We start from the raw sequence: 17214 nt of genomic DNA, 5'->3' as shown, positions 1-17214 counted from the left end.
ATTGAGTGAAGTATCTTAACCATAAAATCAACACTGATTGGCTTGAAATCAAACACACAATTCTTACCACACATTATATGATTTTTTATTATGGCTTTGGACAGCCCACCTCTCACAGGCAGCATTTGGTTTCTTGGTGTGTTCACTTTACTGAGGAAGTAATTATTGAAATAGTTTGCTATATCAGATGGTTTAGTAATGAATTCTCCACTCAGTTCAATAAATGAAGGTGTTTTGGCAATTTTACTTCGACCTCATCATTAAGTACTCTCCAGTTTTTTACTGTCTCCATGGCACTCCTCAAATATAGAACGATAGTAATATTTTTTCTTTTGTCTATTTAATTTCGTTATTACATTTCTTAGTGAGCGGTAAGCTTGCCAATCTGCTACATTACCTGACATGATGGCAGATCTTTTCAGTAGGTCCCTTTCTCTCGTCAAGTTTCTCAATTCCTCATCCAGCCAAGGTGCTTTTAGTGATCTAACCGTGAGCTTCTCAATTGGAGCATGTTTATCACACACTGCAGAAAATAAATTCATAAAGTACATTCATGTGAATGCTGCACTGGACGTGCAGTATTCCCACTCAATATTTTCGACATCGGCAATAAAATCATTTTCTAAACAGGTTTTATATGAATTACTTCAGGCCCCGCTTTAGGAACCTTTGTTTTCACAGTTAAAGCGACAGTATTGTGGTCACTGAAGCCCACAGGTACCGACACAGCTTTAGAACATTTTTCAGAACAATTTGTAAAAAAGTGATCGATGCACGTTGACGTGACCATTCCGTCCCTATTGACATTAGTTCTTGCGGGTACACCTATGACTTGAGATAAGTTGCATAATGTGGCTGCATTGCTCAACTTCCTTTTCAATGTACAATTACTGGATAATCAGTCTATATTCATATCACCAAAAGTTTAAATACCGTAGTCATTACCAGTTACATTCTCCAGCATCATGCATATGTTATTCGGATATTCAGCAATGTACGTCATTCATGAATGTATATGTTATTTATTTATTTGTTATATCACAGTAGCTCATGTTATAGCTAAGGCACTCTGGATAAGAGCTCGGGATAAGAGCTATGGATAAGAGCGTCTGCTAAATGACTAAATGACTAAATAAGCTTAGTCTTATTCTTGTTTTGTGAACTTTACTGCAACTGAAAACAGTGTCATTATGTTTTAACAAGGTGCGTCACAACAGTCATATGCACTGAAAGTTCAGAAAGATAGGACATTTTGGTAGGACTATTGTTTGGCATTGGCTACACTTGTATCTTTCTCCAGTTTCATAGTCAAACAAGTTGGACACCTCCCATACTTTTTAATGTCTACTTAAGAGTTTAATCTATCATACAAAGTCACTTACAAAAAGTGTCACATAATAAGGCCTGTGCATCTTTACACCACAAGCTATATGCTCCACCCTAGCAGTTATACAATTATGTATTTAATTAATCATTTAGTGGACACTTTTAACCCCAAAATGGGGAGGGGGTGGCGGGGGTGGAATCGAACCCTCAATAACAATGTATTCCTGTGCAGCACTACAGGATGGAACTCCTCATCCTTGGGCTGAGCGGGACTGGAATCCACTAAGTAGCTTGTACACGGCAAATTCCGGAATATTGCCTCATCACAGCGAGAGAGACCCAGGCATAAAGTGATGGAAATGATATCATGTTCAAGTTCATCTTGATTATTTTAGGTGTTAGAAGGGTAGTACCTTTAAGAGGACACACTCAAACACATAATTTAAACCCCCCCACAAAGACTGCAGACACAAAGACACACTTACTTAAGGATTCATTAGTCCCAAGTGTGCTGCACATATTGCCCTACTCAGTTGGCAGTTAGGTTAGCACTGTCATCTGCTGGACTGGTTGCTCTGGTGGTGAACATATGAATGATAATCAGGCTTTTGTGTGCCCGGAGTCTTGCAGCAGGACCTGCAGGCTGTGGGGTAGCCTCAGGGGAAGATTAGTATTGGGCAGCCGGCCCTCTGTGTCACATCGACAGTCACAGCGCTCATCCAGCCAAACCAAACCCCACTGGGACCCTAAATCCTGTTACACTGTCAGTTAGACCATAGCTCATATAAGAGATGTATGGGTGTTAAGTATGGGTACATATTAAATGAGGAGGCATAGTGTCTCAAAACAATGAATAATTCATACAATAAGAAAAGGATATTGACTACATGTTCATGGACAGGTCGGCCTCTTTTGCCCTCTCGCTGGTCCATATTATCATAAAAAACACATTTGAGAGTTTGATTAAAGACACATTATCAGACAAAATCTAAATTCAGTTTCATTATTTGAATGTAGAATTTGCAGGTTTGTATTCATTAGATCATTATTTAGATCATTATTAGAAGGTTAACACCCGGTAATACACACTGGCCGTTTAGATTAGAGCAGATTTGAAGGATGCTTTTATTAACCTCATTAACTCACTGGAGGCCTATAACACTCAACCAACAAGTAATAGGTAACAAGTAGGCTATAATTTTGCGGAGGCACAAAATGTGTCGTACGGATATCCCATAGAGTTCGAGAAATTGCAGAATAATAATGCTCATCACGGGAGTGAGGTTTTTCTTATGCATGAAATTGCTTGCACTTCAATCTTGAGCCTCCAGAGGGCCTACTTTTCGGAGGTCAAAACTATTTGTCAGTCTCCAGTTGGGATTACAAATGAGGATGAGCCTCCCTGAGTAGCGGCCCAGCCATCGTCGCAGCACCCCTACGTAAGCCTGCACCGTCTACGGGGTGACTGACCAATAGGGACTTCATTTGGAAAATGGTTTCCTTTTTTAAACTTGGCAATAAAGCAGCAAACTCATGGTCAACCAGCAAATATATTGTCGTTCAAATTTGTATTGCATTAGTACGAATTACAGGCCAAACTGAATGTCTCTTGTTAAGATCATCTAAACAAGTTCTTACAGAGCCTCATAATCGTTTAAATGTGTTTTGAAAACAAGGAATCGGATTCAATTAATTATTATTTTCATTAACAGTATGTTATTAAACAATTTTCCCATTACCATTTTGAATAAAGAATAAAATGGACAGGGGATATAACGGGTCACAGAAATTGCAACGAGATTGGCCCATTAGTTAATGGAGGACGCCTGGCATGCGGCTTCTAGAGAATGAAAGGCCTAATCCCACTCTCCTGCAAATAACAGGCTCTTGTCCGTGTGACTCCGTGCCTACAGCTTGTTTAAGGGTTTAATTGCTCCTAATTTGTAAGGTAAAGACCTGCTTTTATGGCGCGTCGAAGTTGCTACCAAATTATACCCTTTATGTGAGTCGAGTGGTAATATAGAGTCCCCCTCGGGTAGTTTTATAGGAAATAAAACAAATAGGACCGGACCATTGTGGACGGGTCCGGTTCTGCACTGCAGAGCCATAATGCAAGGGCCTGGGTTCTGAACTGAAAAGCAGTGGGCAGACAGGTAATTGTCACGCTTGTCAAGGACCAGCAGTGACACTGAATCGATTTTTAGCGCACTGTGCAACTTCCAAAGCGAGGGAGTAGGCCTAATGGTAGGCTGCATGCTACTTCCGAAACAAACAAATGACAACTCCGCTGTTTGGCACAAAGCTATCTTCGGTTTTAGTGTCTTATGATATTTAAACGAGACATGCATGCAGGCTTTTATCTTAGTTTTGATGCAATGACTCGTAAATAAGGACTTCTGGATTCTTAAAGTTATAGAATTCTATACACAACAGAATCCCGTTGGTTTCTTTTGAGGAGTGCATTTAGGTCTTCAATAAAAGGTTAAAACAATAGACAATTTAAGACACGGCATTATCCCACAAGTTTGAGGAACATTTTTGATCAATAATCACTCATAACAATCAACAAGAATGTAAGCCACAAAGTCTAATGTTGTTTCACTTTACTCAGTTATCTGCTTGATTCAATAAAATGATACATTATTGACTCCCTTTCTCGCCTTCCAATAACAGTAACATGAGCAGTATTTGCATAAAGTCCATACTTTGATGAGAAATACAATTGGGCTTGATAAAAAATGAGAAACGAAGGGTCCCTGGGAGAAATACAAACCTATTTTCACTGTTTACTCACACATTAATGGTTAGCATCTCTTTGAAGGTCTTGTTCAGAAGACCTAAAGTGAAAGAAACTGTTTTCCTATTACTTAATTCAATCAGACCGAGGCGGGGGCTTTCACGCGCCACGCATTGGTCCCTCTGTGACAGAGTCGCCTTTGTGTGTGTCTATCCGCCGCTGTCACACACTTTAATTCGAGTCTCTTTCTTTCGCATTGAAAACTCTCCACAATGACATTCAATAAGGGCCGGCGAGTGAAAACCTGGTTATTTTTATATATTCTTTCCCGGACTCGGCGGGGGCCCGCGCACAGGAATTAATCACTGCTTTTTAACCGCATTGCCTTCAGGCTCTGACTTGTCCTTTCTGTGCCTATAGAAATGATACATTGGCCTCAAAATAGACAAGTACATTCACACGTTTAAAGTTTAATTACGCATTTACTATTGCAGCTTTAGCCCACATTAAGGTTTAATTGGCACATTTAAACTTAATATCTGTGATAAAATTGTAGTCTATCACAGTTGCACTTTAAAAAGACCATTGTTAGTTGTATCCGTACCACCTTTACAGAACCATTATCTCTATATTTGATTGAAATTGTTAATCTTGTATTAGGCCGCTTGTATTAGGATGCATGTATATTTTGATTTTATATCAAACATGGCCTTTTTGTCAGACTATGTGGACGGATATAGTGAAGTTAGTTTTCCATCATTTTCTGAAGTTCAGTTTCCTAAATTAACTTACGTTGACTATACTTTTGCCGAAAGCGTAGGCCTACCTACTACATTCAAATGGCCGCATCAAAATTAATGCCACAAAATAAACATTATTAAAACTTAACAGTGATGTTAAAAGGGAGAAGAGCAGTATCGCCTCTTGCGGCGTGGGTGGGGCTGACAAGAATGGACTACATTATGCAGTTCATTTAGTTAACAAGTAAAATAATGGCGAAGCGTGCAGTGTGAATGCCAAGAGAAAAGGCACAAAACCCTATTGAGAGCTCTTGGGCGCTGCACGGCGTAACCGTCACATGGCCAAACCTGGTCTTGCCTACTCTCTACAACTATTTAAAGAGCAACAGTGTCCCTTCAGCACCACTCCGCTGTCCACCCACGAAGCAAGCAGACCTCGAAACAACGCGCACTGACTGAAAGATATTTCCTTTGGCTATTGAGTAGCAAGTTTGCAAAGATGCCGAGGTCCTTTCTTGTGGATTCGTTGATTTTGAGGGAGACTAACGAAAAAGGGACCGAGAACAATCCACCTTTATTCCCGTATGCCGTGCATCCCTCTCACCCACTCCATGGGCTGTCGGGTTCTTGCCACTCACGAAAGGCGGGCTTGCTGTGCTTCTGTCCGCTTTGCATGGCGGCATCCCAGCTTCACCCATCTCCACCATCTCTACCTCTCCTGAAGGCATCCTTCCCTGCCTTTGGTTCCCAATATTGTCATTCCACTCTATCAAGGCAACACTCTTCCACAGGCGTCAACCTTAACCATGGCCCGGGGATATACCAAGCAGCCTATTCTGTTCCAGACCCTCGACAGTTCCACTGTATCTCCATCGGTGAGTAAGCCTTTTGAATGCTATCATCATCCCAAATCAACTTGATATTGAAAACGCCTATGCTTTATTCTTAGTTAAGTTATATCTTCTTGTTTGTATTTGGTTAGTTAATGAGGCTTAACCCATAACTTATTTTTGTTTAACAGAAAACAACAACAGCCAACTTCAGAGCAGCAAGCGCATGCGCACAGCGTTTACCAGCACGCAACTTTTGGAGTTGGAGAGAGAGTTCACCTCCAACATGTACCTATCCAGACTCCGACGCATCGAGATCGCCACGTATCTAAACCTTTCAGAAAAACAGGTCAAGATTTGGTTCCAGAACCGGAGGGTCAAGCACAAGAAAGAGGGAAAGAGCGGTGGGCACAGGAACGGCTCGCATGGTTGCAAATGCTCATCAGCACGATGCTCGGAGGAGGAGGATGACATACCCATGTCGCCATCCTCATCGGGGAAAGAGGATGCAGACTTGTCCGTCTCTCCGTAAATTCCTCCTCACCATAAACCCAGACTTGATCAACACACCTGTGGAATTCAGCCAAAAATTCGACTGTTCTGTTTTATGTCCAGTCACCTGTACATACGAAGAGAATATATAACCAGGAAATTGCCCTGGAATGTTGTATAGTTGTATACCTGTTTGTCTTTCTGAGAACAAACCATTCGTTGTTGCCAATCCAAACGGATCTGTTATACCAAGAGCCACCGAAAATTTAGCTAATTGAAATAGCCAAACGACCAAGTGAATAGCAGTAAAGTTCATTTCTAAATCTGTTATCATTTTTTTATGGTAAAAATATGGGTATTTTGTATGCTTTAAGCACGTCTAGCTCTAGCCTGTATGTGGATGGCGCAGTAACGGGACATGGAAATATTGAGGACATTTGGGGGAGGAATGTTTTCTTAATGTCACGTTACTAAGACTGTAATTATATCTTCAACGTAATGAAAATATTTATTTATTTAAAAATGTTGATACTTAAATAAAGAATAATTCTGAGAGATATACTCATGGCTCTGGGTCAAATGGTTTACACTTGCGCACCACTGGGAGCGCACACGATGGCTGTAACCCATGCGTGCGCATTGTCAGATGCACGGGCAGCGAATAAACAAACTTGTATAGTCTATAGTTGTGGACATTCTATGACTTTATGAGTCTGCTATTAGACCAAACATTAAATCAAGATTTATCCCTTCAACATATTATGTGTGCATACTTAACCAGTTTTATTGACTGCCACATTGCCTGCATGGTGCACTTCATCATCAGTGTTTCAGGAGTCCATGGATCAAACTTTAGGCTAAACTGTCCTATCGTTGGAATGCAGTTTTGTCCCAACATAGACCAACCTTCAGTGATTTAAATCAGATATCCGCTAATACTGCGAAGACCAATCAGAAATAACATTTGTCTCACGGAGCACATTTTTAAGTTAAAAAAATGGCAGTGGGCACTTTGTTTACAAACATGTCTGTGGTGTTTGGCAACTAACGGAAAATTACGCACAAGACAGATGCAACCTCTTTACATTCATTAAAAAAACAGTGCTTACATAACGTGTTCCAAAGTATTTCACGCCCCCCTTCTGATTCAAGTGTTTAAAGACCGATAATCTCCGTCAAAAAGTCTTAACAGACATACATTCATTGGTCCTCTCAGTCTTTCCCTAGGGAGAACTCTCTCAATCCATGGGTTAGCGTGCCGGGTTCCTCAGAGCCCCGTAGCGACCCTTGTCATATGATGTCCGCTTCAGGCCGGTGTCTCGCGTCAGTCTCGTGCTGCAGAGTTGGTAATCACTACGGAGTGTATAAACGAGTGAATAAAACATTGAGTGATGAGTAGATTCATCTGTAGATTGTAAAATGTGCCAAAGAAAAACTGAAAGCTAAAGGAGAGGACTCGTTCACTTTCCAGATTATTTTGGGATGAAGTTTTGATTTGTCCTGAAGTGGTCTGTTTGTTATAAATACTTTGTAAACGTGTTACAGTTTTGTGGAAAGTAAGTGTAGCCTATAGTTTATGTACATGCACTCAGTCATGTATGTTTATATATTTCAGCCAAAAAATATATAATAATACAAAAAAACATCTACAGGGATTTTCCATCCTGTTTGCCAACGTGGTCGTGGTCCTTTACAGTAGCTCAAAAAAAAGCCTTCCTGATATTTTTGGTCAAGGCCATGAAACTATTTGGGTGCACGATACGTAAACACAAAAGGTTTGGACATATGGTTTCATCGTTCCCAAGAATGTAGGCACATACTACAATGTTTCTTTAGTTAATTAGGGCTATTTACAAGTACATGCATGGGTTGAAAAGGGACTTGAAATTGAATTTACTTTGCTGGAAACGTTCTATAATGGTTTTGATGACAGACAAAAAATCCTACTAAACTAGTCTTATTATATTGACGTTATGCCTTTGGGAAAATAAATTGCACTTGTAAGGTATCAGTTGATTGTTCACTTAAACATTTTTACAAAACTTCGACATTTGCATTTGTTAAAATATGGGATTAGGGCATTTTGTTAATTGCACCATAGAGCCCCATTTTGTTCCCTGCGTCCTCTGCACAGCGCCCTTTATCTATTCTATAGCCCGAGGGTATGCGCCCTGGGGGAGTTTATAAGCCCGGTGCTCCAAATGCTCAATTTATTTATTCTTAATTTTGTGACGATCAATTCATTGAAGGAAAAAAGCCTACAGTGTCTTTTAAAAAGAAGAAAAGCGAATTGTTGATGTGACCTTGACAGGGGTGCTGAGAGGGCTGTCCCAACGCTCGAGGGCCGCTTGAGTCAACAGGCGCCCATCTAGCAGACTCGCCCTTGTCTTTATTCCAACTAATTTTTCATTTACGGCTTTTCTTAGACTTGTCTCTTATCTATCAGATTAAAAGAGCAGCTTGTAACAAATCAGTCTGCCCGATTTACAAGAGCATTAAAAGCGGACAAAGGGAGCAGGCCGTCAGTACCTGAGTCTGGTAGACGGCGCGGCGCTGCAGCTGATTCGATGGTTTGAAAATACGCACGAAACAAAATACTTGAATCCTGAAAAAGAGCCTTTGTACGTTTCTTTAGAAATCAAGCAATTCTGCATGACAAAGGACAATTAATAAGCCGTCTTTTCACGACCAGCAGCTGGTTTCCCCGTCAAGGAAAGTTGGAAAAAATTCAGACTGAATGCGCGCAAAAGCCCTTTGCGCGCAGACAGCTAGCCAAGGTGACCCATTTGGCACAGTTAAAATAACCAAGCCGAAGCGAAAGCGAGGGAACTGTCAAAAACATTTAGGCTGAAATATCTTGAAATTGCAAATCCCTTTATGTGGAGGGACGCTGCCGATGTGGGTTAGTCGTACAATGGAGGTGGTTAAGTTGGAGAGGCTTTGGAAACGGACACGTGGCTTCTCAATGAGAGCTCCTTGGACTCGCGTGGCTCGCTGCGGCACTGCACATTCAACCAAGTTTTAAACTTTAAATTTGAAACAATAATTAATAAACATCTATGCAAACATTTTTCCAAACATATTACAAATACATTATCTAACTTTCGGAAATAAACAACAATATTATACTTTATAATTGCGCATTTACCATCTGTACTCAGCTCACAAAAAAATCTGCGTGGTCTGGAACTACAGTGTTTTGGTGTATGTTCAAGCCTATCGTGAGCAAGTAGTAGATTATTTCACGTTCCCACCTTCTACCTATGCTGTATATTTGTTGTTATCCTGTTGAACACTATTAACCCTGCTAGAAAACATCACATTTGTTTTTCCACACACGGCAACTCACTGATACAAGTTTTTATCCTGGTTTGATGTGAAGGCAAATTATTAGTGTGTTGGAAAGCAGACAATCTTTTTATAGCTTACAGTTCGTGATGGTTATGTGTAATGAAATTAGTCTTGGACTCCGTGAATAACAGAATTTGGGGATATTGATTATGAAGGAATTTGCAACTGTGAATTATATATTTTTCCAGTTCATCAAATTTGGTCATTCTATTCAGAATGTTTCTCTGGGTTTGGGTCTCTTTCTTAGTTGTGTAAAAAAAGATTCTGTAAGTTATATTCTGAAGCTACAGGTTTGACTTCCACTATAAGTTTGGACATGGTCGTCGATCCTGACCTGGTAGGTTTTCTCTTTCACAAACCACCTGCCATTATACTGTATCTTCTCTTTGGAAAGTGGTCTATACCACGAAGACATAGGCTATCTGTCATAGCCTATATGTATATTGTGGCGATCTCAGGCTGCAATGCATGCGTTTATACGTTGTATGCTATGTGCGTGTGCGTGCAGTGGAGATTTTATGTTTAAAGTACAGGCCTGTGCGCGTGTTCGGCAAGGCGCATAAAAATTACGCAACATGCCTCTTGAGTTTTATCACCTAATAATGATCAACTGAATTAACATGGACAACTAATGTAGTCTAATCAATGTATGTCCTGTAATTAAATCTGACACATGCACAACATGCCTACTGTGGTTTGGTGAAGTGAGAATCTATTTAATTCTGCACCTGCAATGTCAAGGGTCGGGAAATAATGAACTGCGCTGACTTGGAACTGGGCGTTCAAGTGTTAACCTTTGTAAGCGATATAAAGAGACATGAGAACAATACAACGGGGTTGCAGAAAAAAATGTTACACTAACATTTCCGCTCGCACGGGGGCTACTTTGAGTGTAGCATAGGCTACGCCGAAATGATTTAATCAAGAATTTTTTGTATTTAGTAAAAAATGTGCGCAGTTAAACAAGAATAGATGCCATTGAAATCTGATAAAGCTCGCTTGGCTGCCATCAAATGGCCCTGTTTCACCCGTTCACATTTAAATATGGGAATTAGTCATGAGGCTTGACACAAGCTGCAGAAATGTCTAAATTGTCCGCCTCTTTTCACTATTTATAAACAAGGGGGTCGTACGCATTCATTTTGAGTTGAGGGTCGAGGTGAGAGACGCGGTGAGCCTGTCTTTAAGGGGAAGTTAAATCACACAGGCCAAGAACGTGATGTGAGAATTAGAATGCAGAGTATGCCTACAATGAATCACAGTTCCATATCCTGTAGGCCTAGCCTTAATCGACAAACACAACATGTGTACATTCAACTTTTATTTGAAGTTTATATCTTAGTTATACGTCGAAACACCTAGTTGCCTATGTATGTCGGTGTCTGGTCCTTTAAGTTTCTGCCTCGTGTTATTGCAGGGCTTCATTTCTGGGAAAATATCTATCTGTAAAGAATTTAGAGTAGGAGCCTCCTCTAGTGGCAAGTATTGGTTTAACATTAAACACCCGTAAGGTTATCTCGTAAGAAAAGGTTATTGCTATAGACGGATCATAAGGTGGGAGCATTCCAGTCGCCACTGGACAGAGGATAGAATAGTTAATTAATAAATACAAATATGGCCCCGTTTTAGTGTTTACAATAGACAAAGATACTCAATCATTTTCTGATTAAGTCTTCGGTACTAATGATCATCACTAAGCTATTAGGCTATTCCTTATCTGCAACCATGTCTCTTCATGTCTCTGACCTGAGCTATGTTAATACAATACAACCATTTTCCATTTTAATTAAAACAATTAATCTATAAAATAAACAAAAAATAGAGGATGAAAGAAGAGCCCACGTGCATGTTTACGACACTTATACCCACCTAAAACCCAGGCTTTGGTAATTTCATCCTCAGATCTGTCACAAAGCGTTCTGAATTAACTGGCTACTATATAAAAAAGGTAGACTCATTGTACACCTAGTCTATTTGTAGCTACCTATTGTCATTATGAAATATAACCGGAGTAAACCAGTTAGGTTTCCTCCAGCACGTGGGGGGCAGAAGTCAGGCCAGCTTGCCTTGTATATTTTATTTATTTATTTTCAGCTTGCCTTGTATTGGCTTGTGTTTGCGACTGGCAGTGCTGTCATCATCAAACCCGAGACGAGCTGTTGTAAGGTCGCATTATTGTCCTCTCTCAAGTCTCCGCAGAGCGCGGGACAGAATGGCGTCCACTGTTTTAAGGACGTTTAGCAGGGTACTTCAGTTAAATGCCAAAAGAAAAGCGATCACGTTTTCCGGTGAGTGTTATACCTACCTGGTACACAGATGATGAAGGCATAAGCACAAAATTGTACATTTCAACGCTAACGGTTTATGGGGGTGTGGCACAGGTAGCTGTCTATGCTAGAAGGTGACCAAGTAGTGATAGCGTTTGCTAGCTTAGGCTGTTCCAGACCAAGTGGTTCCCATCATTTTGGCCGAATTTGATAGAATATTGACAGTAGCAAACACGTTGGCTAGCTAGTCTAGCTCGCTAAGTCAGCTAGCTCTGTCTAGTTACGTGTGGAATGCATCTAGCTAATATGCCATGTAAACCATCTGGCTTAATGAGCTCAAATCTAGCACCACTGTGTTTATTTACTAGTGCTAGCTAGTTTTAAGCTAACATGATCGAGCTAACTACTTAATTTGATGGCCAATGCATCGCTGTCTTGTTACACGTCTGGCCTCAGCATCTTGTCAGCAAATTAACATGGAATAACATAGCACTCATGCTTGTCTGCGTGTACCATGTACTATCATTTTGTCATAGGTGTGAGACATAAGGCGACAGTGCAGTATGCAACGCGTCCTGACCTGCCGAAGTTGGCCTACAGGAAAGTGAAGGGGAAGAGCCCAGGGGTAGTCTTCTTACCTGGCTTCGCCTCTAACATGGGGGGACAGAAGGCTGAAGCCCTGGAGGAGTTCTGCAGATCCCTAGGTCACTCCTATTTGAGGTAAGATAAGTATACCACTGACTAGACTAGATGCACTAACATTTATATTCCAGGCTGATGCTGAGTGAAATGCTGCAACATTTGAGGATATTCTCACCCTTTGTATTAATAAGCCTTTACTGAATAAACATAATATTATTGCATTGCCAAATGTCAATGACAGTTGGATTTTTTTGGTACCTCCACACCATTGGCGTAGTCTTTTTTCCAAGGCTGGGTAACGTGCCCTGATTAGGTGAGGTAAAGCCAGAGTTTGCGGTTCTTTTGAGAAGATAGTTCTGCAATGTTTTTTTTACCTCCTTTATCTTAGAGACACTATAGAAATAACTTCAAAGCAGTTTGTTGTTTCACGTGGTCATAGTGACGTTAGTCTTTTAAAACTCTGGTGGTCTGCTCTCCTGGTAATGATGGGGACTCTAAACACAGCTCGAGCCCACGACCTCTCACCTGTTCTGATTCTAGACTTGTATGCGGCCTTCGACACGATCCGCTGCCCATTTCTAAGCTCCACACTGGCTGAAATAGGTACTGCTGTAGCCCCTCTCTCCTGGTTCAGGTCCTACCTGACTGGGCAGAGGTGCATTTCTGCACCCCACACCCTCACCACCGGTGTCCCATAGGAATCTGTGATGGGACTTCTTCTCTATCTACAGCAGATCCCTTGGCTCGGTCCCTCAAATCACATGGCCTCCCCTACCACTGTTAACTTGACGATACATAACGGGTTTGGAGTGAAAAAGCGATAGGATTGGTGGCTCCACCTCAGCCTGTTCAGATGGACAATGACTTTGGATGTGTTTAAGTTCTTTGATGTGGTACCTTGTATGTTTCTGCTAGGTTTGACTACACAGGCTGTGGGTCATCCGAAGGTGCGTTGGCAGATTGCAGTGTTGGCACTTGGAAAAAGGATGTTCTGTATGTTCTCGATGAGCTTGTCGAAGGCCCACAAGTAAGTGTCTTTTCATAGCATATATAAAAGCATGTTTAAAAGTGTGTATCTTATTTTCAGGAACCTCTGACCTATTTGACGCGTTACATTCCCGATACAAATCCTGTTGCAGATCCTGGTTGGCTCCAGTATGGGAGGCTGGCTGATGCTCCTGGCGGCCATAGCTCGTCCAGAGCGGATTGCAGCCCTGGTTGGCATCTCAACCGCTGCAGATCACTTTGTTACCGTCTTCAACACCCTTTCTATAGAGGTGAGTCCACATGATGGGTTCCCTGTCTGCGACGAAGAGCCACACAGAACGGAGATTACAGTATCGTCGTACAATGGATCCAGTTCCGAACGGAGGTTGTTTTCCATGTTCCTCTTCTTTACGTCTGCCTTTGCCAGTAGTCCTTTTGCTTTCTGCTTCCTGTTTTGTCGTAGGCAAGGAAGGCGATTGAGGAGGAGGGGCAATGGGTGGTCCCCACCAAACACAACGAGGAGGGCTCCGTCCGATTCACGGTGGACTTCCTGAAGGAGGCGGAGCAACACTGCGTCCTGCAAAGCCCCATTCCATGCACCTGCCCGGTCAGGCTGATCCACGGCATGAAGGACCAGGACATCCCCTGGCACATCTCCATGCAGGTGGCCGAGCGCGTCCTGAGCAGCGACGTGGACGTCATCCTCCGCAAGCACGGCAAGCACCGCATGACGGAGAAGGACGACATCAAGCTCATCGTGTATACCATCGACGACCTCATAGACAAGCTGACAACGCTGGTTTGAGAGGGGGGAGGGAGGGAGGGAGGGGGGGGGGGGGGGGTGTTCGCCACAGGACTATGCAGTGTGGTGACACCTGCTGGTGTAGGGCACCACTCTGACCTCACGTTCCCCCACACTCAGGCCCTGTGTTCATTGTACCCCGGAGGTGCTACAAACGTAAAAACGCAACGTAGAAAAGGGGAACTCCCTGACGTTTTTTTGTTTGTTTTTGACATCCCTGGTGCCATCTCGACGTAATCCCCCAATGACAAAAAATATCTAGAAAGCAACCAAGTGGTGGTGCAGCAGACGTGCCTTTTTTGATTTATGCATGTGCATCGAACAACCAGTAGAGGGCAGCAAATGCAACTGTGTGTTTCATGGTCATGCCGCTTCTTGAGCACTAGAGGGAGCCGACATTGTAAAAAGAAAGATTGACAACAAAATGTCCCTGCCTACCCGCAGTTGGGATATCTTGCTGTTTTCCACTCACTTCCATCTTCTTGTCCTGTGCTTGCTGGAGGCTTTCCAATGCTGAACAAACATGGATTGATCTTTCAATGCCACTTGATTTTGCACCTGGGGTTTTTGCATGATAGATCATGTATGAAGGACTGGAGTGTTGCTATAATATTGTTATATTATTAGTGTATAAAAATATGTATTGTTTTCATTTGTTTCAGTACGGTTTTTGAAAAAAGAGTGCATTATACAGATGATACTCGTTGCCCCTTCTCGGAACGTTGATCTTTGCTCAGTTTGTTATTTTATTTTGGTATGTTCTTGAACGATTGCACATATGCTATGTTAAGATTGACAGTACTGCACCCATGTATGTTAGTCTGCTTGGGTCACTGACTCGGTGTAGTCAACATTCCTATTTCCTGGTTAAGACTGTGTCGGTGCTGTTAACATACAATTGTATCTGAAGTTAGGATCAAAACATGTATTCCTAATATTTAAAACTTAGTTTGCTGTCCGGTATATTTTTTTTAAGCCAGAAGTGGTTTAGTGGCCAACATCAAGGCAACAATGGTTTGACTAGATCACAACCATTAGTCCTGAATCTAGATATTTTAAGGGTTTCCTTTAATAAATTACACATTTTTCATAATACTTGTAGGGAATGTCAAAAGGTTTGTTTTCTTTAGCACTGTTAATTGGAGAAAACTGTTTTTTTTTTTTTTTTTTTTACTGTAGCACTAAGACCGTGATAACCATCCCACCTAAATGGCTTAAAAGCATATGTACCATTACAATTGACTATCATCACACAACTATCTGGCTCATCATGATGAATACTGTTATTTCTTCACAAAACCATGGTCTGCACACTATACTTTTTGTAGACTTATTATTATGTAGCCTATGTGCGACAGTATCACTTTTCATTACATTGTTCATTGCTTTCATTTAATAAAGATCAGTGTTGACAGAGATATCTGTAAAAATGTTCATTTTTCACAGTTCCTACTGGAAGTTTCCTCCAACAGTGTCTCCACTATGTTACTCTTCGAGTTCTAGACATGTTCCTCAAATATGGAGAACAGAAGTGCAGTGTTGGTGTGAAAGGCCCATCTATGTGAATCCTTGGCGCTGAGATATGTAGCTATAGCAAGTTTACATCAATTGCCTTTGGCTCACACAACACCGCCCCTGAAAGAAAGTTCTGTTCCCTTCACATCCATCTGTGACATTTTGGGCGCCTTCAGACTCTTGCACATGCCCTTAAGCAACAGTTCACAACTTCCCTGCTTCAGGTAAATAACCTCTACAGTTTGCTGTTACTTGTAAATTGTTCTGTATTGTTGACCAGGGCTAATTTTGTCGAAGGAAAAATGTGAAGTTCAGGTCAAAACTGAAAGTAGATGCTATATGTCTCATTTAGATTTATGAAGACATCAATTATACACAGTGTGATATTAATGCTGTCTTCACAACTTTCATGTGATGATTCTACATAAAAATATTCCCAACGTCCTTATACAACTTAAAAATATTAAATTTTTCAGGTGAAAAACATGAACTTTTTAATATTTTTTGCTCTCTTGAGTGGTAAGTATTCTTTTTGGTCAAAGGTAAGTCCTATTTTGCAAGAAGTTATAATGAATGGACCTTATTCGAACAACAATTCAAGTGACTTGATGTCTCTAGACTTGGATTTATAGTTTCAGTCTCATAGCACATCATTTTTATTTCGTAATTTCAATTATATTTTTTCGTAAAAAGGCAAGGGAAGTTAGAAATTCTAAGTTACACATTTTGGACAGGGATTTTTGCTGCCCCGTTCATGAAGGAAGAGGAAGCAAAGCGATTTATCAGATTGAAGAGACAATCAGGCTACTGGGATCCAAACCACTCTCAGAATCAATGGGGCTACACTGTTCAAGAACAGGTACAGCAATCAGGATGGTGTTCACTGTATTCGATTTTCAAATGTCCAGATCTTAAGGCATATATCATATCATAGGCCTATTGTGTGTATTAATGATACAATATACTCTGTACTCAAGGCTAATGAGTACTGGACAGCTCTTCGAACAGATGCCCAGTACTATATGGACATGGGCAACCTGATGTTTGACCGCTCTGTGGCAGCGTAAGTATGGGATTCAGATAGGAGATCATGGTCTACAATACTTTAACTTACACTACAGTTGCACGTCTTGTGTTTGTTTGTTTTCCAGCGAGAACAACAAGCTGTATATGGAGATGCTAAGGAATGCTCGAGCTCACCTGGATGCGCAGACAGGCCGACACTGACAGATGGAGTATGGAGAAGCTCGTGCCAAGTCATAGTCGTCATCCTCTTGGTTACTGTATCTGCAATTCATTTTATATAGCCTACTCACTCAGCGTGTGTGCACAAGCGCTGTACCCTTAAAAGATGAGGACGTAAGAGATGTGTTTAATAAATGTCGAGAAAAGAGCACTTAACATAGTAGTGTAGCACGCAGGACGCTTGTGCAGAATGGTAGAGCTAGATGCATTACTGACTGTTGATTGCTCGAATGGAAGCAGATCAATAAAGAAAACATTTATGTATGAAAACACCAACAAA

General features: G+C 41.3%; 3 protein-coding genes across 3 annotated transcripts; all 3 read left to right on the top strand.

Annotated features, from left to right (window-relative positions):
* The first annotated feature begins 5287 nt into the window (after positions 1-5287).
* gsx1 (GS homeobox 1) lies at positions 5288-6674 on the top strand. The gene is made up of 2 exons (XM_084684109.1): positions 5288-5678; positions 5825-6674. The coding sequence occupies exons 1-2, from the start codon at positions 5303-5305 to the stop codon at positions 6163-6165; spliced, it is 717 nt and encodes a 238-aa protein (XP_084540235.1). The 5' UTR covers positions 5288-5302; the 3' UTR covers positions 6166-6674.
* A 4886-nt stretch (positions 6675-11560) lies between these two features.
* Positions 11561-14183, top strand: abhd10a (abhydrolase domain containing 10, depalmitoylase a). Its single transcript, XM_084683412.1, has 5 exons — positions 11561-11764; positions 12280-12463; positions 13301-13412; positions 13525-13662; positions 13836-14183. The coding sequence occupies exons 1-5, from the start codon at positions 11689-11691 to the stop codon at positions 14175-14177; spliced, it is 852 nt and encodes a 283-aa protein (XP_084539538.1). The 5' UTR covers positions 11561-11688; the 3' UTR covers positions 14178-14183.
* Positions 14184-15826: 1643 nt separating this feature from the next.
* Positions 15827-17203, top strand: LOC146246039 (uncharacterized protein C3orf85-like). The gene is made up of 5 exons (XM_084684294.1): positions 15827-15913; positions 16166-16208; positions 16424-16548; positions 16667-16752; positions 16841-17203. The coding sequence occupies exons 2-5, from the start codon at positions 16175-16177 to the stop codon at positions 16914-16916; spliced, it is 321 nt and encodes a 106-aa protein (XP_084540420.1). The 5' UTR covers positions 15827-15913; positions 16166-16174; the 3' UTR covers positions 16917-17203.
* Positions 17204-17214: the final 11 nt, after the last annotated feature.

This window comes from Hypomesus nipponensis, chromosome 20 (assembly GCF_054491055.1).
Source record: "Hypomesus nipponensis isolate SF chromosome 20, ASM5449105v1, whole genome shotgun sequence".
Taxonomy (NCBI): domain Eukaryota; kingdom Metazoa; phylum Chordata; class Actinopteri; order Osmeriformes; family Osmeridae; genus Hypomesus; species Hypomesus nipponensis.
The sequence above is the reverse complement of the archived record's forward strand: the minus strand, read 5'-3'. Positions and strand labels throughout refer to the sequence as shown.